We start from the raw sequence: 24,632 nt of genomic DNA, 5'->3' as shown, positions 1-24,632 counted from the left end.
TTCCTAAGATCTCAGCTAAAAGAGTAATAATACATGTTCCTGCTTCCATTTCTTCTGCATCCGTAAAATTATTAATAATCACTTAGCTGCTTGGTGGCAGCCCTTTTTGGGGGCATCAGTAGGTTTCAGAAATACTACATCCCCAAGATACTTATATTATATTCTTTCCTTGGCTAATCGGTTTCACAACTTTAAAAAAAAAAAATACCTATTTTTTGTTTAGGAGGCGAGAAGGAAGAGGGAGATGATGGCCAAGATCTTAGGAGAACGGAATCAGATAGTGGCCTAAAAAAGGTATTTGTCTTTAAAATACACTGTGAACCTCCTTGGCACTTTCCTCTGAATTCATAACCTTTGAAATTATTTCACTTTGATGTTATTTTGGATGCCTGAATTGTTGCTTTTAATAAAATTATTTTCAGGGAAAATCACATTTTTAAAACAAATAGTACAGTTAAGAGTTCCACATTATTGGCTGTTTAGCCTCACTGGCCTAGGGCGATGTGTTTACATTCATAACTCTACCATGGTCCTGGCAGGACCAGTTTCTTTAGGAGGTTTGTTTCAGGTGCTCCAAACCGACCTGACCTCCTTACAAGGTATCAGTGATAAATAGTTCAACCTCTTAAACCTTCACTACCTTGGTGAGAGGCTGTGGTAGAAAAGAAAGAAAATGGAAAGCTACAGCCTAACACAGAAACACACTGAATGTCATTTTTGCATCAAGATCTTCATTTTTTTATATGTATGTTTTTTGTTTCATAGGGTGGAAATGCTAACCTGGTATTTATGCTTAAAAGAAACAGTGAGGTAAGGACATTAGAAACTATTTAAGAAAACATGTGTTTGTTATCATTGTCAAATTAGGAATATTGTTTTTTCCTTTTTTTTTTTCTTTTGCTGTTACGAAGAGGCTAACTGCTGGCTATCATCTGTACGTGTAAACAATACAGTTGTCAGTTTCCTTGACCTTTCCCCTTTCTTTGGTCCTAGGGGCACCATCTTGGAATTTTGCCAGTTACAGAATTGCCTGCTAAGATGGCCTTTGATTCTCTCTTTGATTCTCTGTCCTTAAGGAAGCCTCTTGCTGCTTTTTTTCTTTTTTTTTGAGATGGGGTCTCACTCTATCACCCAGCTCGCTGCATCCTCTACCTCCCAGGCTCAGGGAATCCTCCAGAGTAGCTGGGACCATAGGCATGCCTGTCACCATGCCCGGCTAACTTTTGTATTTTTTGTAGAGACAGGGTTTTGCCATGTTGCCCAGGCTGGTCTCAAACTCCTGGACACAAGCAGTTCACCTGCCTCAGCTTCCCAAGGTGCTGGGATGACAGACATAAGCCACCTTATCCAGCGCTTCTTGCTTTTAATGAGCTTTCTCTAAATAGGGCCTGTGAAACCCATGTGGTGGTTTCCTTTGGTCTAAGCACACTGAGTAGAATTCATAGCAGCCATTTCTCTATCACAAGCCTGATACTAAGAGCCACAGGTCTGGAACATAGGCATTTAACTTGTGGGTAATTTGACACAGTAATTTCTTATCCTTCAAGTACTCAAGTTATATCATCATCTTTTTTTTTTTTTTTTTTTTACTGCAACCTCCATCTCCCGGATTCAAGCGATTCCCCTGCCTCGGCCTCCTGAGTAGCTCGGATTACAGGCATACGCTACCACCCCTGACTAATTTTTTGTATTTTTAGTAGAGACGAGTTTTCATCATGTTGGCCGGGCTGACCTTGAACTCCTAACCTCAGGCAATCTGCCCACCTGGGCCTCCCAAAGTGCTAGGATTACAGACATGAGCCACCGTGCCCAGCCATATCTTCTTCTTTGAGTATTGGTTTAGACTTAATATGTGTTTTATCTGTGAAGCAGCCTTGGTGTCCTTCTGGAAGGATGCCCATCCCCCACCCCACCCCCTGGACTCCTTGTTGTGACATAATCTTCAGATTACTGCCATCTCCAAAATTAATTCTGAGTATTTGACTTTGTAAGCAGACTAGAAGCCGATACATGATAGTCGCTTTTTAGAGTATACTTCTCAAGGATGTTGATTGTGTTTCTTCTTTTTCTTGTTCTTGCTTTTAACGTAAAAGTCTCCAAGGAACTTTATTTTGAAATTTTAAGGGGAATCTTTCCTTTTTCCCCCTAAAATATAGAAGGATATTGTTTTATATTTGTTGCCACAAAAGTCTAAATACAGTGGAGTCCTGAAGGAATCCTTCAGTGTGCTTATCTTTAAATGACAAACCTGAGCTTATGGAAGCTACTTGCTCTCTGGATCTGCTGCTTGAAAATTAGCTCACTGCAGCCTCCGCCTCCCAGGTTCAAGCAATTCTCCTGCCTCGGCCTCCAGAGTAGCTGGGACTACAGGCCCACACTACCGCACCCAGCTGATTTTTTTGTATTTTAGTAGTGATGGGGTTTCACCATGTTGCCCAGGCTAGTCTCAAACTCCTGACCTCAGGTGATCTGCCCACCTCAGCCTCCCAAAGTGCTGGGGTTACAGGCGTGAGTCACTGCTCCTGGCCTTGATTTTTCTTCATGGCCACTTTTTCCCCTATATTTAGTTAGAAGAATCAGGGTAAGAAATAGTACAAGACCTGTTTGTTTTTCAGACATTTCGGTATGGATTAGACGCTATAAATGCTTAGCTAGAGTCGGCAGATTCTTCTGTTACTTCTCTCTGTTTATTAAGAATAAAATAAGAGGGGCCGGGCTCGGTGGCTCACGCCTGTAATCCCAACACTTTGGGAGGCGGAGGCGGGTGGATCACTTGAGGTCAGGAGTTCCAGACCAGCCTGGCTAACATGGTGAAATCCTGTCTCTACTAAAAATACAAAAAATTAGCCAGGCGTGGTGGTGGACGCCTGTAATCCCAGCTACTCAAGAGGCTGAGGCAGGAGAATTGCTTCAACCCGGGAGGCGGAGGTTGCAGTGGGCCAAGATCGCACCACTGCACTCCAGCCTGGACAAGAGTGAAACTCCGTGTCCGTCTCAAAAAAAAAAAAAAAAAGAATAAGGGGTAAAAAATTTTCTCAGAAGAGCTAAGCCTGGTAATTAAGATTTTTGTGTTTTGTTTTTAAATGATTTAAGTATTATAAAAGGAATACATGTTCATGGTAAATAAGTAACATAAGTTACTTGATAATAAACATAATCCCACCACTGAAAAATAGCTACCGTTAAATGTTTGGTGTTTATATTTCCAGCCTTCTACATAACATATCCGAGTTGTGTATGTGTGAATAGTATAAAAATAGTTTTACATAATTGGGTATCAATACTTTCTAGAGCTTCATATCTTGCTTTTCTTCCTCTTAATATGCATTAAAAACATTTCCCCAAGGCATATTTTTACAAAGCATGCTGTTGAACAACTTCATATTATTGTGTACCATAATTTACTTAATCTTTCTGATAGTTAACTGTTTTTCTACGTTTTGCTTTTAAAGCAGTGAGCCAAGAAAATCTTTATACATACATTGATTTTTCACAGCTCTCTGATTATTTCCCGAATATGCCAAAATGCTATTGAAAGGAGGTTTTGCAGTGCTTGGTACTACCCATTAGACATACAGATGCTCATTTTCATCTTTTACCAACATTGAGTATTATCATTCTTATTAAGTTTTTGTTCGTTTGATAAGTTTGGGTCATTTATTTTATTTTGCATTTATTTGATTTCAAATAAGTTTGAGTCATTTTTAATATGTTATGCTATTGGCCATTTATATTTCTTCTGTAAATTGCTGGTTTGTGTTCCCGGCCTATTTTTCTACTAGGGTATTTTTTTGGTCATGATGTTCTATGAGAGCCTTTTTTAAATGAAAGATTTTTCCATTTGAATTTCTATTAGTTTGTTCTTTGCCTTTTAATTTTAATTTTACATTTTTACATAGAAATTTTTGAAAAAAATCGTGTGGTTTCTTCCATTACTTCTGTGTTTGCAAAGCCTTCCCTGTTTCAAGGTTAGAAAACAGTTCTAGTTCCTTCCAACTCTTTTTTTTTTCTTTTTGAAATAGGATCTCGCTGTCTTGCCCTGGCTGGACATAAATATGGTTTATTTTTTACCTTTAACATTTTGAGATATTTGAACCTTTTTTTTTTAATGTGAGCTAAGATCTCAACTCAATTTTTTTCAGAAATTTAGCCAATTTTCTCAGAACAATTAATTGAATATTCTTTTCTTTCCATTGATTTGCAATGCTACCTACATGCTGAATTGTTATGGGAAGTTTCTGGAATTTCTGTTCTGTTGCGTTGATATGTATGTTGTTTTTATTCTAGTCATTTTAAGTAATGGAAGCTTTCTAATACATTTTAACTTGTGCTGATATTCCTCCTACACATAGGTCACTTTGGTCTTCTTCTGTTTTTCTTGGCTGCTGGTGCTTACTTAGTTTCTTTGGTGCTTTCGGTTTGAAAATACTTCATAAAGATACAAGCATTTAGTTGTATCTTAAAGAAGCCATCTTATCAGTTAAACATTAGTGTGATGGATTCTGAGATTCATAAAGCCCTGAAATGAATGTTTCCATTTTGTTCCTTTGGCAGCAGGTTGTCCACAGCGTTGTTCATCTCCACGAGCTCCTCAGCACTCTGCAGGTGCGTGCCTTCATCTTCCATCCCTGCGTTTATTTGTCTAGAGAACAGCAGCTAGGGCTGTTGTTGACTTGGATCTTTGAGGTTTGCAGGCTGTTTATGGGTAAATGGGGCCCTCAGTTAGGGAAGACTGGCTCTCATGGTGAGAAAGTTAAAGAATGCATCGACCTTCCAGGACTAGAATTAGTGAAGAGCTGGTGTGCTGTAGGCATGGCTTGATAACCATGCTACAAACCACATAGCGTGCTAACATGCATTTGGGAGATTATTTCACTTTAGAAAGCCTTAAGTATGATTATAAGTTTCTATATTCTATATCTCTGTGTGGTATTTGAATAGACTGGCCTTCCTAATACAGCTTCTGTTTCGGACTTCCCAGGAACATCCTCAGATTCTGCTCACTTCCTTTCTTGAAGATCTAACCTATCTCATTCCTAGTTTCTCCCACTTCCAACACACACACACACACACACACACACACACACACACACACACACACACACACACACAAAACTACCCCAGGTAATACCAGTGACTGCAAACAGCATGCGACCAGATTTGACAAAAACCTGTGAGTTCCTGCACCTTTGAGGTTCTTGTGTGATAAACGTCTGCAATTATCCTGGAGCATTTTTATTAGATGGGCTTGAAAAGTGAGGGGAGAGTTCTAGTCCATCATAGTGCCTGGTGCACCCTGCTGTGGGGTCAGCAGGGATCCAGAAGTTCGCTGTCGTCCTGGCCAGAGATGCAGGGCTCTCCTCTGTGTGCCTCCTCAGGGTGTGGTGCTGCAGCAGGACAGCTACATTGAGGACCAGAAACTGGTGCTGAGCGAGAGGGCGCTCACTCGCAGCTTGTCCCGCCCGAGCTCCCTCATTGAGCAGGAGAAGCAGCGCAGCCTGGAGAAGCAGCGCCAGGACCTGGCCAACCTGCAGAAGCAGCAGGCCCAGTACCTCGAGGAGAAGCGCAGGCGCGAGCGTGAGTGGGAAGCTCGTGAGAGGGAGCTGCGGGAGCGGGAGGCCCTCCTGGCCCAGCGTGAGGAGAAGGTGCAGCAGGGGCAGCAGGACCTGGAAAAGGAGCGGGAGGAGCTCCAGCAGAAGAAGGGCACATACCAGTATGACCTGGAGCGACTGCGTGCTGCCCAGAAACAGCTTGAGAGGGAACAAGAGCAGCTGCGCCGGGAGGCAGAGCGGCTCAGCCAGAGGCAGACAGAACGGGACCTGTGTCAGGTAATGGGACTCCCTGCTGAGAGCAACCTAATGATGCTATTAATTAAGACCCCCTGTGTACTAAGCAAGGTAAGAAAGTGAGCAGAAATATAGAGCCTGTTTTTGGCCAGATGCTCATGCCTGTGATCCCAGCACTTTAGGAGGCTGAGGTGAGAGGGTAGCTTGACCAGCCTGGGCAACAGAGGGAGACTGTCTCTCCTAAAAAAAAAAAAAAAAAAAAAAACTGTTTTTAAGAATCTTTGTAGCTGGACACAGTGCTCACGCCTGTAGTCCCAGCACCTTGGGAGGCCGAGGCAGGTGGATCTCTTAAGGCCAGGAGTTTGAGACCAGCCTGGTCAACATGGGAAAACCGCGTCTCTACTAAAATGACAGAAATTAGCTGGCGCCTATTTCTGTATGGTGGCAGGCGCCTATAATCCCAGCTACTTGGGAGTCTGAGGTATGAGAATCCCTTGAACCGGGGAGATGGGGATTGCAGTGAGCCGAGATCTCGCCACTGCACTCCAGCCTGAGCAACTCCGTCTCAAAAACACGCACACACACACAAAACAAAAAGAATCTTTGTTTTACCCTGAAAGGCAGAGGGAGAAAGTCTTTTTCTGCTTTTTGCATCTCTAAGAGGCTGAAAAAGAGAATGGAAGTGCTGGGACATTTTGGCCAGGGCAGTAATGGATATTTGGAGTTGGCACTTCCCTCAGCTAGAGGAGTCTCAGTGTGTCTGAGAAAATGGCAGTCGGCCATCCAGGATTTTAGGAGCAATGCCACTGATCTGTGCTACATCAGAAATCAGGCATGGCCCCAACCTGAAGGAACTTGTGGCTTAATGGGGAAGCACACCAAGAATAAAAGAGCCTCCAGAACATGTGGTGCCTGTGGTCCTGAGACAGCAGGAAATGGCTCTCAGGCCAGAGTTGCTGGAAGAACCCATGTGGCAGGATTGGCGGGAGGCAGTTACGGAGGGAAACGCCCATCCCAGCAACTAGGGGAGGTGGCCACTCCTCTTGTGGACGGATGATATTCTTGCTTGGGGATGTTGAGACAGCTGCGCTCTGCATAGTTCCTGATTTGCCTCTCTACTGCTGATGAAAAACCTTTCTTTCTCTATAGCTGCTGCTTATATTGGAAGGCTTTTGGTTATTCAGCACACTCACTCCTGAGCTTATTTCAGTGATATTCCTTAGTTATTCCGAAACATGGATGCTTGTGGCAGATGGAGAGCCTGGGTGTGCACAGATCTGCCTGTGTTTTGAAAAGCATGTCATGTTGCCGTTTGTTCGATTGATTGACCTTGGACCATGAAAGAAAGTTATACTGACAGCTTCCAGAGTAGGGGGCAGTTGTAGCTTTCTGCAGATGTTGCCAAATATATGGGGGCGGGGGTCAGCAAATGTCATGTGTTGCTTTTTATGACATAAGAAGGGATTCCACCCCTATCCCAGTGCTTTGACAAAGGAGGCTTCCCAGGCAGCTAAGAGAACCCAGATTAGATGATCCTCTTTATCTCTGGTTTAACCTTCAACTAGGATTTTTGGTGTAAGCTCGGCTTTTCCACTTATCCTCTAACCTGAACAGGCTTCTGTAATCTCTTTGCCCTAAAATAATTATCTGCATCCCTGTGTAGAGCAATCTTAAGCAGCTCTCCTTGTTTCTTCAGGGAATGGGAATTCTTTTCTAAGTCGCCCCATCAAAGGTACTATCAGTTTTTTACAACACCGGCGTTTGTGTATGTAGTAAAAGTATTAACAGTATTAAAGGCGGTATTTTTAACATGTTTATAGATACTACTTGGGGGAGGGCAGCTAATGAAACCAAGCTCTGTGCAGTCCACAGAAGTGAGCTCTGTAGAGTTCACAGAGGTGGGTAAGTACCCAGCCAGCACACCCAGTTGCATTCAGCCAGGATTTATTGAGTGGGCATCAGGGACGCTGACAGCCTCTGAGTGAAAACCCTTCTCTTGAATATGTATAGGTTTCCCATCCACATACCAAGCTGATGAGGATCCCATCATTCTTCCCCAGTCCTGAGGAGCCCCCCTCGCCATCTGCACCTTCCATAGCCAAATCAGGGTCACTGGACTCAGAACTTTCAGTGTCCCCAAAAAGAAACAGCATCTCTCGGACACACAAAGATAAGGGGCCTTTTCACATACTGAGTTCAACCATCCAGACAAACAAAGGACCAGAAGGGCAGAGCCAGGCCCCTGCGTCCACCTCTGCCTCTACCCGCCTGTTTGGGTTAACGAAGCCAAAGGAAAAGAAGGAGAAAAAAAAGAAGAACAAAACCAGCCGCTCTCAGGCCGGTGGTGAGTCACGCACACCTGCTCTCCCTGTGGCCATAGTGTCTGCATTCTGAGAGAGGGCAGATTTTAGTGGCATGGGGCAGGGTTGAAAAGGGGACAGTTCAGATGCTCAAAAGCCAAACTGCCATCCTTCTCACCAGCTCCGCTTGCTAAGAGCGCTCATGCAGCGAACATTAAGAACCCACTCTGTGTGGCACGTGTGCAGAAGCAGAGAGCATGGGTTTCATTTTCAAGGCATTATCCGATCGAGGAACTGGAGCTCACCTCTCAGTGAAGTAATTCAAGTCCTCCTTGCCTTTCTGGGCCTAGAGTAGTCATTGATAACAGCTAGCGTTTGGTGATTTAACCCTCAAATGACTGTATGAAGTTGGCACTGCTAACCCCAAGAGAAGTGAGGAAACTGAAGCTCACAGAGGCTAATGTGCCAGCGGCCACAGAGCCTGCGGCTGAATTCTACTAAATGCCTCCCTGTTCATGTGCCACTTTTTCCCCTGTAGGATTGATCTCTCCTTTCTGTGTGGGAGGTTGAAGAAAAATGTACATTTTCCTGGCCTCTTCATTAATTCTAGTGCTTATTTAAAAGTTAAAGGGAGCATTAGACAGTCAAGGATATCACTAAGAACCTATTAACCAAATTTGTTCAGAAACCCTTGTGCACAGAGTTAATTGCCCATAAGCCCCAGTCACCTGTTTGCATTACAGAAGACTTTGGGTTGGGGAGGAAGTTCAATGAAAGGAGCAGTTTTTCTGAATTTTTTTCATTCTTGGTTTTCACATTTCCAGATGGTCCCATGTCAGAAGTATCAGCAGAGGGTGAAGAGATCTTCTGCTGACCCTCTTCCTCTCTGCTGAGGCAGCTGCCTCCTGAACCTGGCCAGCCCACCTCTCCTGCTGTCCCCGCGTACACAAGTCTCTTACACTGGACGCCCACTGCTCCTCAGCGTCCAGTCCTCCTGGGCGGCCCCAGGTCCTGGACAAGAAGGAACAGATGATCTTGAGTGTCAGGGTGGGGAAGGAGGCCCAGACCCTGCTTCGACCATGATTTGTGACTGCCCAGGACTCTCAGGTTGGGCTGGCCCTACTCAGGATTACACTGAAAGTAATGGCCTCGTAAGTACAGGTGATGGTTTTGGACATGTCAGGAATTCCTAAAGGCTGAAAGAGTGGATCCAAGTAAGGTCTGAACCTCCGACTGCCTTTTATTTGGGGGAACACAAAACCAAACAGCACATGTTTTGGACTTGATCTGTGTACATACATGGGGACCTGTCTGCATATATACACAGGGAATGCTAGAAGAAGGCCCAGTCTGCACCAGGCATCTGGTCAACTTAGCTCAGCACAAGGGCAGTGCCTGGACGGACCTGGAGCCCCTACATATCAGCAGTTCACCCAGTACTCCTCAGAGACTGGTTTCCCTCTAAACACATCCCGTGCACATATCACCCCTGTTTTGCATGTATTTCTCATTTCATTTTAGGGATGACAAACATTTGTGAAACCAGTGAGAGAAGGCTTGATGTGTATAAAAGACGTAATCTGCACCACCTCGATCTCAGTGTTTCGGGCACTAAAGTAACAAAACAACCCATGGTATCTCATTTTGTCATCAAATCCAGAAGAAATATCCTGGTTTTCCAGGATGTTTACCCACATGTTTTGGGCACGGATAAAGTGAAGAGGCCTACTCACCATTATCCCTGCAGCGTGACACCTTTTGATTGTCACTGACCACTCAGAAGTGGCCACGGCCTCCTGGCTGTGTTCCATAGCCCCCGTTGTGCCTCTCCCAGACAGCAGCTGCCTGGCCCTTGCTGAGTGAGGGCGCGCCCTGTGGGCACACCACCCGCCAGGGGTCAGCCTCCCACCCAGGCCAGGCAGAAGCTGTGCTCTGAAGCTAGGACAGCTGGCTGAGAAGTGGGTTCAGGCGAAGGGTGAAGCCATGTGTAGCACTTCCTGCCAGTGCAGATCTGGAGAGGAGCTGGCCCGGAAGGCGTGGTTGTGAAAGCACCCTTCTTATGTTAGGAGGCCTTGGCAAAATTGGATTTCTTCAAAAACGTATCTAAAGGTCTGTTGTTGAATTGTGCTCTGTCCCTGGAAGTGGATACGGATGGCTGCCTGCTGCTCAGCTTTGCTTTTGCTTTTCCCACCGTGTTTTGAGGTGTTCACTTGAGGCTTTCCCCAGCTGGTGTGTGCAGGACAGTTCATGGTAATGTTGCCCTCTGAGGCCCCGTACAGCAGAAGGGAGGCCCTGGAAAATTTTGTGCTTCCAATGTGGCCTTCAATTCTTGCTTTTTTGCCCCTCAGAAGCATGGGGCTTTGAGCACACTTTAAAAAAGAAAAATCTGTAACTTGGTGCTTATCGATGAATTGCAAGCTGGCCTTGCAGATGGAGATATTTATCTTTCAGTTTATTTGAAAGATGTCTGGTTTAAAATTTGTAGCCTAGATTTGTTTTATTTATTGTATTTGTGTGTTTGTGTTTGTTTTTCTTTTTTAAGCGTGAGCCACGACTAGCCCAACAGTCTAAACTATCCAGTCAATACCGAGTGAAGTGGCAGCCAGCACCGCTCACTCTGTGTCTTTTGAAGTGCCTTGAAGGCCCAGATGAAATTTTAAAGGGAGGGGTCCATGTCCTTCCCTCCCCCACCCCGCCTCACTCTTTAATCAAAGGATGTCTTCTGCCTTGTTTGAGAATGAAGAAACTCACCACCTCTGAGCTACCTTTGCCTTTTTCTGTCATGGAGAATACCCACCCTTCAGAAACAGACCAAAGGCCAAAACCTGCTGATTTTTCTATTGAACATATGTCCCCTTGCAAAGACCCTAAACAAAAAGTTAAGTTGCTTTCTTTCACCAGTCCATACAGCTCCAAGTTACAGCTGAGTCTGTAACTGAATCTGATCTACCCCGGGGCTTGGCTGTGTTTTCTGGTCACTGGCTCCGAGTTCCCCTCCTGGGATTTGCAGGAGGGCAGTACTGAACCTGCATTCTTCTCCTTGTAAACGTAGGCTGGGTGCCCCTGTTCTCCGGGTGTGGAACAATAAGAGGTTGGTGCTGATTGGATTCACTCGCATACATGCTCTTCATAAAAACACCGTGGATGCTGAAGTTAGTTAGAGCACGTCGCCACAGAGCTTGGCATCGATGTTAGAGTCTCTCCTACCCCCCAGCTGTCCTGCTTTGGTTGTTTTGGTAGTTTTTTTTTTTTTTTTTTTTTTTTAAATGGGGATTTCACGTCTGCCCAGACCCCACTTACTTAAAACGATTTGGTCAGGTTCTGGTTGGACAAGTTTAAAATCAGAAAGTAGTGCCCGGAATTCCCCCAAACCACCCAACTTCATCCAGGAATACAGTCTGCAGTGCAGAAAGAGAACCACTTACCAAGAACTGTGCTTACATACCTTTGTCATCTCTCTTCCCCCTTGGAAGCTCTCCTCAAGGGGATTTGTTCCTGTCCTGGGGATTTACCTGGGATGGTGGCTGCCTGTGCTTTTGCTCGTGGCCTTGACAGTGCTCTAGTTGTGGATCTAATGGCCTGTCTTGGTTTCTGTCACAAGAAGGGTTTGTTTTCTGGGGTGACTCGGACTGAATTCCCTGTACTGTTTCCACACCAGGACGCCATGTTCTCCATCAAGCTAAAGAAATCAGGTGCCTGAAATTGTGCTTAAGTTTTGGGGGAAAGATGGAGTTACTATCCAGAGCCCCCAGATTTCCAGAATCGAGTGAGCTTCCTGGAAGGAGACTGCATCTTCTCTCAATTGCAGTCATCTCAGTCATTGTCATTCTGGTTAGGTGACATGTGCACTTTAAATGCTGTCATTGGTTGGCTTCATTTTCAAGACAATCAAATGTATTGACTGTGTTTTCTTCTTAGAAAATGGAGAAGGTTAAAAACATGCAAACTGCCACTTTCAACCTTTGCCAGTATTCCCTCTACCCCCGTGAGAGCTATCTGGGGGGAAGAATCCTTATCAGGGTTTTTTTGGAAAGGTACGAATCTTACCTTTTTTCCCCTTCTGTGTCTCAGGGTAATACCATTCAGAGTTGCCCCTTTGCTCATTTTCTCCCGTATTTGTTACCTTCCTGAGGCCTCAGTATTAGTCGTGAGCACAAAGTTTTGAGACCCTTGGCGTTGTTTCTTGATGTGGGAGGGGAGGTGTTAGTGTGTGCAAGGGTTGAAGTAGATAGACCCTGCCTTAGTAGAGGGTGGGACCATAACCTTAGAGGCCAGAACTTGATCCAGAAGTTGCTGTCCACAGAAGTGCTTTCTATTTCATCATTTTTGTCTCTAGGGCTCTTTTTCTGTAGCCAGGTCTTCCCAAGGATTTTAGTATTTGCATTGGAGTTGAGGTTTACTCTAATGATGGGTGGCCCAACTGTGCCCAGAGGACAGCCAGGCCCTGGGAGGGGGTTTAGAAAGATAGTCCTGGTGAATGGGCTTCAGTGGTCACAAAGAGGGTGGCTATGAGGTGACCCCAGACACTGCAGAACGATGTGCACCCTCTGCGTTTGGACGTCCTGGGAATGTGGGAGCCTAAAAATAACCCTGTGGATGGAATGGGGGCAGCGGCTGCTGGAGATCTGTGTGCCTTGCCTGCCTTCAGCAGGACCATATAGGTGCGCAGCCACCTACGGATGTGTCCCAGCCAGCCCCATCGCTCTCGTCCATCCTCAGAGACAAAGAAGAGGGCAGGGAGTTTGGGCTTGGTTTTGAACTTTCCTTTCAATGTCGCAAAGCATTCCTTGTTAACCAGAGCCTGGGAATCTACTGCCTGCTGGCCAGGCTTTAAAATGAAAAGTGTTTTAATGCTGCCATAAAAGGGGGGCGGGGGGAGGAAGGGAAAATAAAGGCATCTTTCCAAGTACTCATCTAAATTAATCGTCAAAAGATTGATTGATAGGCCATGAATTACTTCTCCATCTCACTAAGGGTTAAACGCAGGCAACCCCCCCACTGGCTGTGTCCCCTGCCACCGAAGTGGGTGACCTGCCCTACAACCAGGTGGGACCACCTGTGCTGCAGTCCGGAGGGGCTTCTGCAGGAAGCACTCACCCCCACACCTTCCCCGGCCTGCGCTTCCCCTACGTTTCGTCACCACCTGACAGCGTGAGCACAGGCCATGGGGCATGCCTGGTGAGTTTGCCTGTGGTTCAAGCTTAGCCTGTGGTCTCCTGTGTGCTGCTGCCCACGTGGGATGCGCAGGGGAGGCGTGGGGATCCGCAGGAGGGTGGTTGGGATACACCGGATACCTCTGCTCTCATTGCTTGTTTCCAAATGCTCTATGGACGTTTCTGTGCTAAATCCTATTAAATAAAAAAGACGGGTTAAAACCCAGATGCTGTATATTAATTTGTAATTATGTATAAAGTGAAGCAGTTTTAAACTGTAAAGATTTTTTTTCAGTGTGTTTTCTGGACTTTTGCCACAACATACTGGCTTTGTATTTTATTTATCTTTCCTTCTAGTTACCAGCTTCAGACCCTTGTAAAGTCTCCCTCAGCCCTTTCAAAAAAAAAAAATAATAATAAATTTCCTGTGAAGTCCTGGTTGGTGCTGTGATTTATTCCTATTCCTGGTTCCTGTAGAAGGGATACTCCCCATCCACCCCCAGAGCTCTTGAGGCGAGGCCTTCTGCACCAAGCAGCTGCTGGGGACGCGTTCACTGTCTCTTGGAGTGGGACCCAAACCCAGAGAGTGACTGATCAGCCCTAAAGTCAGTTTATGCCAAGAGCCAAAACTTTGTATTTCCAGATAAATCAATACAGTGAACAGGGACTTTGCTATAGAGCCTGCGACTTCGCTTAATATTTGTTAGTTTCTTTTCCTTCGCTAACATTCTCCACCCCATCCCACCCCCAAACTAGAGCAACTGCCAGAAACTAATTCAAGAAGAAAGATCCTCTCTGCTTGTAGCTCCCGGGTGATTCACTGGGTCTGATCCTGGAATGTCGGGGCTCCCCTGGAGACACACAGGGCTCCAGCTGTCACTGGCTCCACCAGCACAGCCTGTGCCTTCCATTTTTAGATTACTGGCTTCCTACTCTTCCGGGTCTGCGCTTTCTGGACCTATAGGAAGGCCCTTAAATCCACCTGGGCCTTGGAGAACTGTGCTGCTTGCAGTAATGCAGAGAACCTGGGCAAAGCTGCCCGTAGTCCCCGCTTGGCCACTTCCCAGCTCCCCGCCCCTCTCTGACAGTCACCAAGAAGAACATCGTGGCCGGGAGCGGTGGCTCACGCCTGTAATCCAGCACTTTGGGAGGCCAAGGCGGTTGGGTCACTTGAGCTCAGGGGTTCGAGACCAGCCTGGCCAACATGGTGAAGCCCCGTCTCTAGTAAAAATACAAAAATTAGCTGGGCGTGGTGAAACCCCATCTCTACTAAAAATACAAAAATTAGCCAGGCGTGGTGGCACATACCTGTAATCCCAGCTACTCGGGAGGTTGAGGCAGAAGAATTGCTTGAACCCGGGAGGCGGAGGTTGCAGTGAGCAGAGATCGTGCCACTGCACTCCAGCCTGGCAACAGAGCGAGACTCCATCTAAAAAAAAAAAAAAAAAAGTCCTGCCCAGCTGCCAAGTATCTTTCCTTTCACCACGAACTTGGAAGTGCACGGGTTTCTTTGCAGAGGAGTCTTGTAGCCCTGGTGATAGCTGCCTCCCCGTAAGCCAGTAAAACACTGGTCTTTTTTTCTCTCACTCGCTGCTCTTGGCTGTCATTGCTGCCCCAGCGGTCTCCTCCCCCACAGCAGCCATCCTGGCCTGGGTCCGCGGTGGCCCTCATCCACCCAGACACCCTCAGCAGGGCAAGAGGAGTGGTTCCCATGGCCTCCCTCCTCCGCTCTCCACCGCAGTTGGTTCTGAGCCAGGGACAGGCTCTGTCTGGGAGGCAAGAAGAGCGAGAAGATTCTATTCTCTTCCAGAACAGCAGAGACACAAAGCATAGAGGGCCCCAAGAACACTAGACAGCCATTCAACAGGGGCTTAAGTCTCTGCCCACTCCTAACGGATGCTGCTGTGCCCAGAGCCTCTGCCACAGCACAGACTTGACCGCCAGGTGGCTCCTACGAAAGTAGCCATTTTCTGTTTGAAGGTCCCTCATCCCCAGGGAAAACCTGTGGCCTAGGGGCGGCCACCTGTGAACTAGCAGGAGATGCCGTCTGCAGCCACAGCCCTGCCGGAAAAGAAGTGGGAGTCGCTGATGCTGCAAGACAGAGGTCTAAACCAAAGTGTGGGGAGGACACTAGGAGGCCCCAAAAACCAAAAGGCCAGGGAGGAGCTTGGGAGGAGAGGAGGCATGCAGCGTGCAAGCCTTGCGATTTCCTTGGAAGCAGCCACAAGCAGAGGGCAGGCGAGCTGAGCTGCAGATTTTAGACCTCAGGCCTGGAACTCCCTGAACTCCCTGCCAGGGGGTGACAACCCCCTCATCCAGCCTCTGCACAGCAAGAAGTGTCTCCCCAAGCCCCCCACCTCCCCGTCCCTGCCACAGTTCCTGTTCTTTGGAGTCTTCAGAGACTCCTTCGTCCTTAAAATTTGACTCTACTTCTTCAGGGGCACAGTGGCAGGTCACCCAGAGGGTCCTGGGGCAGTCCAGTTCCAGCACCGTCCTGCCACCCCTGTAGGTGTCCCCCTGGGCCAGAGAGGGGTCACAAGTGGGAGGAAGTGGCGTGTGCCCTAAATGGGAAGGATGTGGGTCCCAGGACCCCAACAGCCTACCCCCTCCGCCCCAGTTTGGGGCCCTCCCTCGCTGCCTCCCCACCCCTGCCCCCTCCACTATCCCCAGCTGCCTTTGGTATCCAAGTGACAGCCTTGGCCCTTCCCACCCCCCGCTAAGGCCTCCTCCTTTCATATGGTAATGGCTTGCTCTACACAGCCCTAGTCCCACAGATGTGTGGGCTACCCCTCTCTCCCCATGCCTTTGGGAAACTTACTTTCTTCTTCCTGGGAAACAGAATCTGGACCCTGCCGGGGATAAGGACCCTGGAGGCCTCAGTGGGAGAGTTGTGGGGAGGGGGGTCATAACGGGGCTCCTTGGAATGGGCCAGCTGTAAGCCAGCCTGCTTTTCTCTCCCTTCCTCCCTGGTCACCGCTTCCCTTTGAGCTGTCCCTGGACTTCCCACCCCACCCCCAGCTTCGGAGTTTGAGGTGGCGGTTACCTGGACAACCTCGGTTCTTCTCTGCGGTCCAAAGGAGAGGGCTGCTGGGCAAGTGAAGCAGGGCTGCCTGCCCTGAGGAGCCTAGAAGAGGGCCACACTGGGGTCCCCTCTGTCGGGGAGGGCTGTGGACAGGGGCTGAGGGGGCCACGCGGAGGCCCCAGGATGGGCACAGACTCCAGGCCTGCCGCTCGTAGCCGAGTGGCCAAGCTATTAAACCTCTGTCTCCATTTCCTCTTTCAGAAGGGTCTGCAGAGTCTGCAGGTGGCACGCACATTCGTCATGATGCTGAAGAGATGAGCAGAGTGGTTAATCTGGGGCCCAGCACACTCATCTGGAAGCATGTCAGCGGAGCCGCGGGACAGCTGCCACGGCAGTGGCCCTGGATTCATATCCTGAGTCTGAAGAGAGCTCTCCAGGGGGGCAGACTCGGTCTTCTCCATCTTCCTGGGCAGCACACAGCCACACACACACACACGCACACACGCGGTCTGGCTCAGAGCAGCCACCTCCACCTCCCTTAGCTTAGCTCAGGTCAACTGTCACTTCCTCTAGTGGGTGATCACACAGGGCTCATGGAGTTCAGCAGTTGGCCCAGCCAGAGCCAGGCAAAAACCCACCTGCTTTAGAATGATCTGGACTGCTGGTTAAAATGCATATCCCTGGGCCCAACCTCAGATGTAATGAATCAGAATATCCAAAGCTGAAGCCAAGGAATTTGCTTTTTTTTTTTTTTTTTTGAGATGGGAGTCTCACTCTGTTTCCCAGGCTGAAATGCAGTGGCTCGATCTCAGTTCACTGCAACCTCTGCCTCCCAGGTTCAAGCGCTTCTCCAGCCTCAGTCTCCTGAGTAGCTGGGATTATAGGCATGTGCACCACGCACGGCTAATTTTGTATTTTTAGTAGAGATGGGGTTTCGCCATGTTGGTCAGGCTGGTCTCAAACTCCTGACCTCAGGCGATGTGCCCGCCTTGGCCTCCCAAAGTGCCTGGATTACAGACATGAGCGCCTGGCCGATTGTACCCTTTCAATAGGTGGATTGTATGGTATGTGAATTATGTCTCTGTCTCAATAAAACTTAATTCATATGAACAAGGGGACATAAGGAAGCTTTCATGGGTGATAGATGTCACTATGATGATTGTGATGAAAGTTTCATGAGTACAGACATATGTCAGAATCTACAGAACTGTATAGTTTAAGTATGTGTAGTTTATTTGTACATCAATTATACTTCAGGAAGGCTGTTTCTAAAAATCACCTACAGTGAACATCTAGAAATAAGCATAATTCACACTGGGGTCCACCCTCCCGGTCTCTTTTCTATAAACACACACAGTTTATTTTATATAATGGGATCGTCCTGCCTTTTTCCACTTTATATCATAAGCATCTTTCCAAGTCACTAACTCTCTATGTTGGATGGTCACATAGCATTTTCTGTGCAATAATGTCATTAGCTTATTTCCATACAGGGGTATTTGAAATGAGACAAGTGAAGTGTTTCAGGTTACAGGGTCACCCCTTCTGTCCCTACCTTAGACTCCCAACCCCATCGCTGCACCTGGCCTGGCCTCCTCTGGAAGGAACCTCAGATTTGGAGCCTCTGCCAGGGCAGGGAGCCTGTTGGAACCAGCCCAGGGCCAGCCCACTCATTCCTGGAATTCCTACCTCCTCTCACTGCTCTGGGTTGGCACCAGGTGCCGAGTGGGCCTCAGGCCAACTGTGGGCATGGGCTCGATGCCGCTGCTTCCTCCTCCACATCAAGGCATCAGCCATATCTCGCCCCAAAAGGCAGAGAGGAAATCCAGCTAAGTCCCACGTGCAGCTCTGTGCTGGCTTCTGAAGGGAAGACACAGCCACTGATCAGCACTTTTGGCTCATGTGTCCTCCTACAACAAATGCGAACCACCATGTACCTTTCACAGGGCTGTATGTGTAGCTCTCAAATGGTATCACAAGTGTAACTATTACAAAGTATATAATCTGGGGCATTATTTTCATGCTTCCAATATATTTAGGGCTAAAGGCTTAAGTTGTTCAACTTACAGAAAATGCCCACCATGTGACCTCATTAGCAAAGCCAGTACTTCTTGGCAAACTGATTGGCCAATTCAGAATTCAATTTCCATTAAAAAGGTTTGAGTGCTTTTAAATTTAAATTAAAATGTTATTTAGTTGACAACTAAAAATGTTTAGTGACAACTACCTCACTTCTGAATTATGACTTAAGTTAATAATAGGGAGGGGGGGAGGGAGGTAAGATGAATGAGTAGATAGGATGGATGGATGGATGGATGGACAAGTGGATGGGTGGATGGGTGGATGAATGAATGGTGGGTAGGTTGATGAGTGGGTGCATGGGCAGGTGGATGGGTGAGTGGATGGGTGGGTAGATGGGTGGATGCGTGGGTGGATGGACAGGCAGGTGAGTAGATGGACACACAAAGATATGGAATCTTGCCATGTGCTTGTCAACTGAATTCCAAAAGGCACTGCCCTGTTTAACAACCATATGCTTTGCAATCCACCTTTCCCCTCATGCTGCCCAACCTTAACACGTCCATTTGGTGCCCCAGATGTTTTTACATCCTTAGCAATGCACCATAATGAGTTTCAGGAGGGGCGAGAGATAACTTTCTTTTGTGAAATGAAAGAAGGGTGACGAGGAAGAAAGGTGGGAAGGGGGGAACAGGCACGGGCAGAGGCACGGTTCTGGTGAAGCGCATCCCCAGATCCCAGAAGAGTTCCTCAGGACTCGCCCAGTCTGGGGCCCATCACAAAGCTCCTCTGTGCGGTGGGAGCCCTGTGTGCTGGACCACCTCCCCCCCAAGGAAGGTGGGCCCTGGTTTCTTCCTGCTTTCTCCATCACCACAAGCATTTGAAGCCCTGGCTTTTACCTGGGAAGAGAGAGAAACACCTCCTCACCCCCTAGCCCTGACTACAGCTCAGACAAGCCTGGACAAACCCAGCTCATGCCCAGTGACATTCTAGGTCGCCTGGGGAAGATCTGCCAAGCCACAGCCTGACCCTCCGGGCTCAGCATGCACTGAGCAAAGCACCCAACCAGAACACTCTTCTTTCAGTCATCACACTGAGGCTTGGACCTGGGGGTGACTGTCCCCACCAACAACACAGGAAATCAGTCTTCCTGGAGGTGATCAGCCTCCCGAAGAGAAAAGTCTGAAAATCAAGGAGTCACAGAAAGTTTTTTAAGACTCTGCACGCTTTCCAAGCAGAAGTTGAGGTCCTTTGAACCTGTGATTGCAATAACCATTTTTCTGGGGTGGCTCATACAATTCCAAGCCATGGAGGGAGGACAAAGCACTTGTGCCAACAGGAGGGAGGACACGCCTCTGTGAGGAGCCTCCTGGTGGGCTCTGGGCTTCCTGGCAGCCACAGCCAAAAGGGAAACTTTTTGTTGTTACTGTTTTGAGACAGAGTCAAACTCTGTCACCGTGGTTGGAGGGGCAGCGGTGCAATCTCGTGCGCACTACAACCTCTGCCTCCTGGGTTCAAGTGATTCTCCTGCCTCAGCCTCCTGAGTAGCTGGGACTACAAGCGCCTGCCACCACGGGGGTTTCACCATGTTGGCCAGGCTGGTCTCGAACTCCCGACCTCCAGTGATCCACTTGCCTTAGCCTCCCAAACTGCTGGGATTACAGGTATGAGCCACCGTGCCCGGCCGGAAACATGTGTTTTTATTGAAATTGCCTTCAACTCCCCAGAAAAGCTGGAATGCTTTCTTCTTTCTAGTTCATTTTCACACACACATACACCACACACACACACACATATATACACACTCTTTACTCAAGCTGGAAACATATATGGGGCAAAGGAAATGGACATCGTTGACAGAAATCTAGTAGCCTCTTTACCCGATTTAGTTCAATCCTTACAACAAGCAATGTGATCTGTTTTTTTCTTTGTATAAATGAGGAAATGAAGTTACAGGAGCAGAGGGACCTTCCCAAGTAGGGCCACCAAGTAGAAGAAGAACTGCTGTTTGCACCCGGCTGGCTTGACTGCAGTGTGGCCCCTCACGCTGCACAGTGCAGACTGAGGACCCATGTCCTGAGGCTCAGCTGAGGGAGCCAAGCACATGGGCTGCAAAGGTCTGGCTTTGATCCCAGAGCAGAGCCCACACTCCTGCTGGGAGGAGGAGACAGGCATGGCAGGGACCTCGCAGGCCTACAGGAAAGAGGCAGCCACAGCTGGCAACACCAGCTTGGAGGGCAGACTGGGAGCTGAAACCCACCGCCCCCCACCCCACCTGGCCACCTCTCTCAGGCAAATGTCACAGCTGCATTTAACAGTGCTGGCTTTTTGGTATGGCTTCAACTCCCATTTTAAACATCTCACTATTTTCCATGGGAAGTGGGGAGATGGAGAGAGGGAGAGACAGGACCTGCTCCTCGACAGTCTTTGATGAGGCCCTAGTTAGGGTTGTACAGATGAGAGAGACACAGTACCTCAATGTTCACTCTGCAGAGTGGACAGACGCAGGGCCAGCTTGGAAAGCTCTGAGGAAGCTCACAGGAGCCGATGTGGAGAAAGTGCAGCCGTGGAGAAGTCATCCATGGCACTCGCTCTCGGAGCCTGCATTGATCCTGAATGCACGTGTCAGGATAAGACTGTGCCATCCTGTTCCCTCTGCGGTCCCGATGCTGGTAGAGCCACCACAGGGTGGGCTTGGCGGGATGTGTCTCTCTTGCTCCCATCTTCCCTGGTTCCCCACCAGCCCTGCAAGCTGAGTGGGGAAGCTGTGATGAGTCTACTTGGAAATGGCTTTGGAGCCCTGGGTCCTGGCATGGAGCTGGTGCCCATCAATAGAATTACTTAATCTATTGTGCAACCCAGGAGTGTCTGGAAGCTTCTCTGGGTAACAGAGCAATGCTGCTCATCTCCTTTACCTGCAGAAAGGACAGAAAAGGAGTCCAGCCCTACTCAATTCAACTCAAAAAAGCCACTGCTCCCCTACTGCAAACCCTCAGGGGCCCGAGTGCCAGGTGCCAAACCCAGGCCAACCCCAGGGCCAGAGCAAGGCCCCTCGGGTTCAGGGGGCCTGAGCAGATGGGGCCAGACACACAGAAACCGCCAGAGCTTCTGCTGCCATGCTGAGCATGTTTCCTCAGCTTTAAAATGGTGACCTCAACAGTGACCTGGGGCTAGGTGAGGTGGCTCTCACCTGTAATCCCAGCACTTTGGGAGGCAGAGGTGGGCAGATCACTTGATCATTAACCTCAGTCAGAAGTTAGTGAAAACAAAGGTGTCATTCTTCTCCCACCAAAGTGCATGGACCCCCTGAATGTGATCCCAAATCCCAAGTTAAGAAGCCTGCGGCCTATTCTAGGCTTTTCCTTGACATCCCAAAGCCCAACAAGGCAAGGGAAAATGCAGGACAATACTGTGCCCGTTCTGGGAAATTCACCCAAATCACCCTGGCTCCCTGGGCAGGGCCTGAACCTCTGCAGGTGCCATGGGCGGGCCAAGCTGCAGGTCAGGTAGGGTTGGGCCTGAGGGAAGAAGAGCAGCTAGGGGGCCGATCACCTTCATGGCCTCTTCAAGTTGGAAGAGACCATTCCCACCTCCTGAAGGAGAGAGGCCGGGCAGATCCATCGGGGCTGGGCGTGGGGCCGGGGCTGGGACATGATGGACAGGGCATGCAAGTTTCTTCCTCTGCGAAATATCCCCCCAGTGATGATCCAGAAGAACCAAGGCTCTTTCCAAGCTGCGCTCATTAGACAACTGCTTCTGAAGAGGTTGCTTCTTTCCCCACTATGATTTACAGCCTTCAGTGTTGAGCAAGGGGTGGCTGCCACACACCCTTGGGGTGGATGACTCTGGGCTCATTCTTGTCAGTTCCTGACCAAAGAAATGTCCTTTGAAGGCAGGGAGACCTGGCTGAGCAGCCAGGTGGAAGAGGCAGTTGGCTACCCTCTCCTTGCCCTTGACAACTTGACAGTCCCCCCAGGCAGGCTCTCAGGATGCCAAAGCCTCCAAGATGGCCCGTTTTCTTTCCTGCATCAGGCACAACCCAGGAAAGCTCCACTGGCCATCTTGGGACCGAGGTTTCCAGGGAGACCTTGCCCCATCACTGATGGGGAAGGCACCTTCTCCCTTCCCCAAGCCCCATCCCAGACTCAGTCTGACCCCTGGGAGGCCAAGGAACATGGAGCTAGGCCTGCTGGGCAATAACTGGAAGCAACACTGCTCCCAGCCCCCACAACGTAGCATATGGCTTGGTTTCAAATCCCAGTTCCACTGCTGCAATGTGACGGCCATTCTCCCCCTGTAAAGGGCTATCTGGGCATTGGTCATGGTGTTTAGTGCTTTACAGAACTTGACCTCAACTCTTAACCCTGCTATCATTAAGCCTTTATCAGAGAATCAAGTGGTTTAACCAAGCTTGAACATACATGAGAGCCACACGAGAGCTTGAACTCAAACCCAGGTGGGCCTAGCTCCAAGTCCACATTCTGTCAGTTGCAACGGTGTTACCTCCTCCTCTTCCTCCTCCTCCTCCTCCTTCTAGCATGAGACCTTGGGCAAGTTACTGTGACCTCTGGACCCATTTCTTCATCGGCAAGAAGAGGACAAGAATGTCTACCTCCAGGGGTCACTGTGAGGGTTAAAGGAGGTAATTATGCAAAGCACTGGCCAGTGGGCAGCACACAGTCAGGGCTTGACAACTGCTTGACAAGAAGGGTTTGACAAGAGCCAGGATCTTGGCAGATGACGGCCCTGCATGCTCCCAGAGAAGCGGGAGGCACGGCGGTGTGCCCGGGTTCCTTCCAACCCCTGACCCAGCATGTAGAGGAAGAGGCTGCTGCCTGTCTAATATCTATGCTCCCTTTACTTGGCGTTGGAGTCCTGGAGTTTCCTCGGGCCACTTTCCAGTCCCGCTCGCAGCCAGGCGTGGATGTGACTGAGTTCTAGCTGTTGGGAAAATGCAGAAGTTATGGTGCAACTTCTGGGTCATGCCCTTAAAACAGGCTTGCCCATCACTTTCTCTCCTCCCCTTTCCACTGGCTGGAATGCAGATGGGATGGCCGGGGCTGGGACGGCCAGGGTGGACCAGGAAACCGCTGCCTTGCATGGAAGACGGCAGGGCAGGGAGAGAGGGGGTGGGAGTTGGAGAGAGAGGGGGACAGAGTTGGAGCCCTGTGGGCCGCAGCTGGCTCACACTCACCCTGTGACTGCGTGACAGGGAACTTCACCTCTGCTGCTGTCAGGGCTGTACTCACAGGACTCTAGCTGGAGCCAACTCCCGGCTTTGGATGCCCAGAGTGAAGCGCTCAGGCGTGTGTGGAAGTGGTGGCGTTCACCTGTGGCCCCCACCACTGCTGCAGGAGCAGACAGTGTGAGGTGAGTCCCAGGACGCCCCTCCCAGGGCTGTGCCTCTGGGCAGGGGGAGGGACGAGGCCCTCTCTGCTCTTGGCCCTTCTACACGCACCGTACTCACCTCTGAGACACACCCACTCAAGACCATTCCATTTTCTAAGGAATGTGGCATCATGCCCCTAGGCCAGCATCGGAAGCACTTCTTACACTGTGAAGGCGCCATTTGGATTTTGTGGGCCAGCACATCACTGAGCACCATGGAAGCCACTGCCGAGAGCCACCGTGCTGGGGCACCTCCGGGTTCCTGTTCACAGCACAGCCACCCCGCACGCAGGCTGCGCCACGGCAGGGCCTTCTCTGGCTGCCCGCTGTCTGAGGGGCGCCTGAAGGTGAGACCACAAAACACAGAACACGACGTTTACCCGCGAGCATATGCTTGAGCTCATGAGGTTCATGGTGACTATGAAAACGCACGAGAAAAAAAAAAGAAAAAAGAAAACGCACGAGGAGGGCAGGTAGACCAGGGCCCACGGTGCAACCAATGGCGCAACGGTGCCATGAGCTGGCGCTGCGGCCATGAAGCTGCCTCCTGGAGCCATTTCGCCCCTCTGAATGGTGCTTGGGTTATTTTCAGACAAAGGAGCATCAACTGGAGGTTCTGCCTTTTCGAAAGGATGGACTTACATCCCCAACTTCTATTTACCAGAGTTTCCAGGAGAGAATCGCTCTCAGGAGGGGCAGACAGGATCAGGAATCTCCACGGAATCAACTTCATGGCTTCTAAAGTAACTTCAGGAGGCACAGGAATGGGGAGACCTCTCATCTGGGTGGGTTCCCCCTTCCCAGCTCATGAGAGGGGCAGATGCCAGCAGGCAGGCCTTGAGCCTTGGCTGGTGGGACAGGACCAAAGTGAGCCACCAGCAATGTCTCCAAGACTGATCCCAGCACACAAGGCAGGCAAAGAATTTTCTCAACTCTTTTTATTAAGTTAGAAAACTGATAAAAG

The 24,632-nt window shown here is 49.0% G+C and overlaps 1 protein-coding gene across 8 annotated transcripts in view; it reads left to right on the top strand.

Moving 5' to 3' along the window:
- AKAP13 (A-kinase anchoring protein 13) overlaps nucleotides 1-9,671 on the top strand; it is a 347,162-nt gene extending 337,491 nt beyond the window's left edge. For 7 of the 8 annotated variants that reach the window (XM_032175851.2, XM_032175850.2, XM_032175859.2 and 4 more), the window contains 6 exons: nucleotides 224-294; nucleotides 766-810; nucleotides 4,555-4,605; nucleotides 5,379-5,828; nucleotides 7,797-8,130; nucleotides 8,911-9,671. In XM_032175851.2, the coding sequence (XP_032031742.1) occupies nucleotides 224-294; nucleotides 766-810; nucleotides 4,555-4,605; nucleotides 5,379-5,828; nucleotides 7,797-8,130; nucleotides 8,911-8,960 (1,001 nt within the window). In that variant the 3' untranslated portion in view covers nucleotides 8,961-9,671. The remainder of the gene's footprint in view (nucleotides 1-223; nucleotides 295-765; nucleotides 811-4,554; nucleotides 4,606-5,378; nucleotides 5,829-7,796; nucleotides 8,131-8,910) is intronic. The other variant, XM_032175853.2, reaches the window with a different exon arrangement.
- Nucleotides 9,672-24,632: the final 14,961 nt, after the last annotated feature.

The sequence above is a fragment of the Hylobates moloch genome, unplaced genomic scaffold (genome assembly GCF_009828535.3).
Source record: "Hylobates moloch isolate HMO894 unplaced genomic scaffold, HMol_V3 SCAFFOLD_14, whole genome shotgun sequence".
Classification (NCBI taxonomy): Eukaryota; Metazoa; Chordata; class Mammalia; order Primates; family Hylobatidae; genus Hylobates; species Hylobates moloch.
The sequence above is the reverse complement of the archived record's forward strand: the minus strand, read 5'-3'. Positions and strand labels throughout refer to the sequence as shown.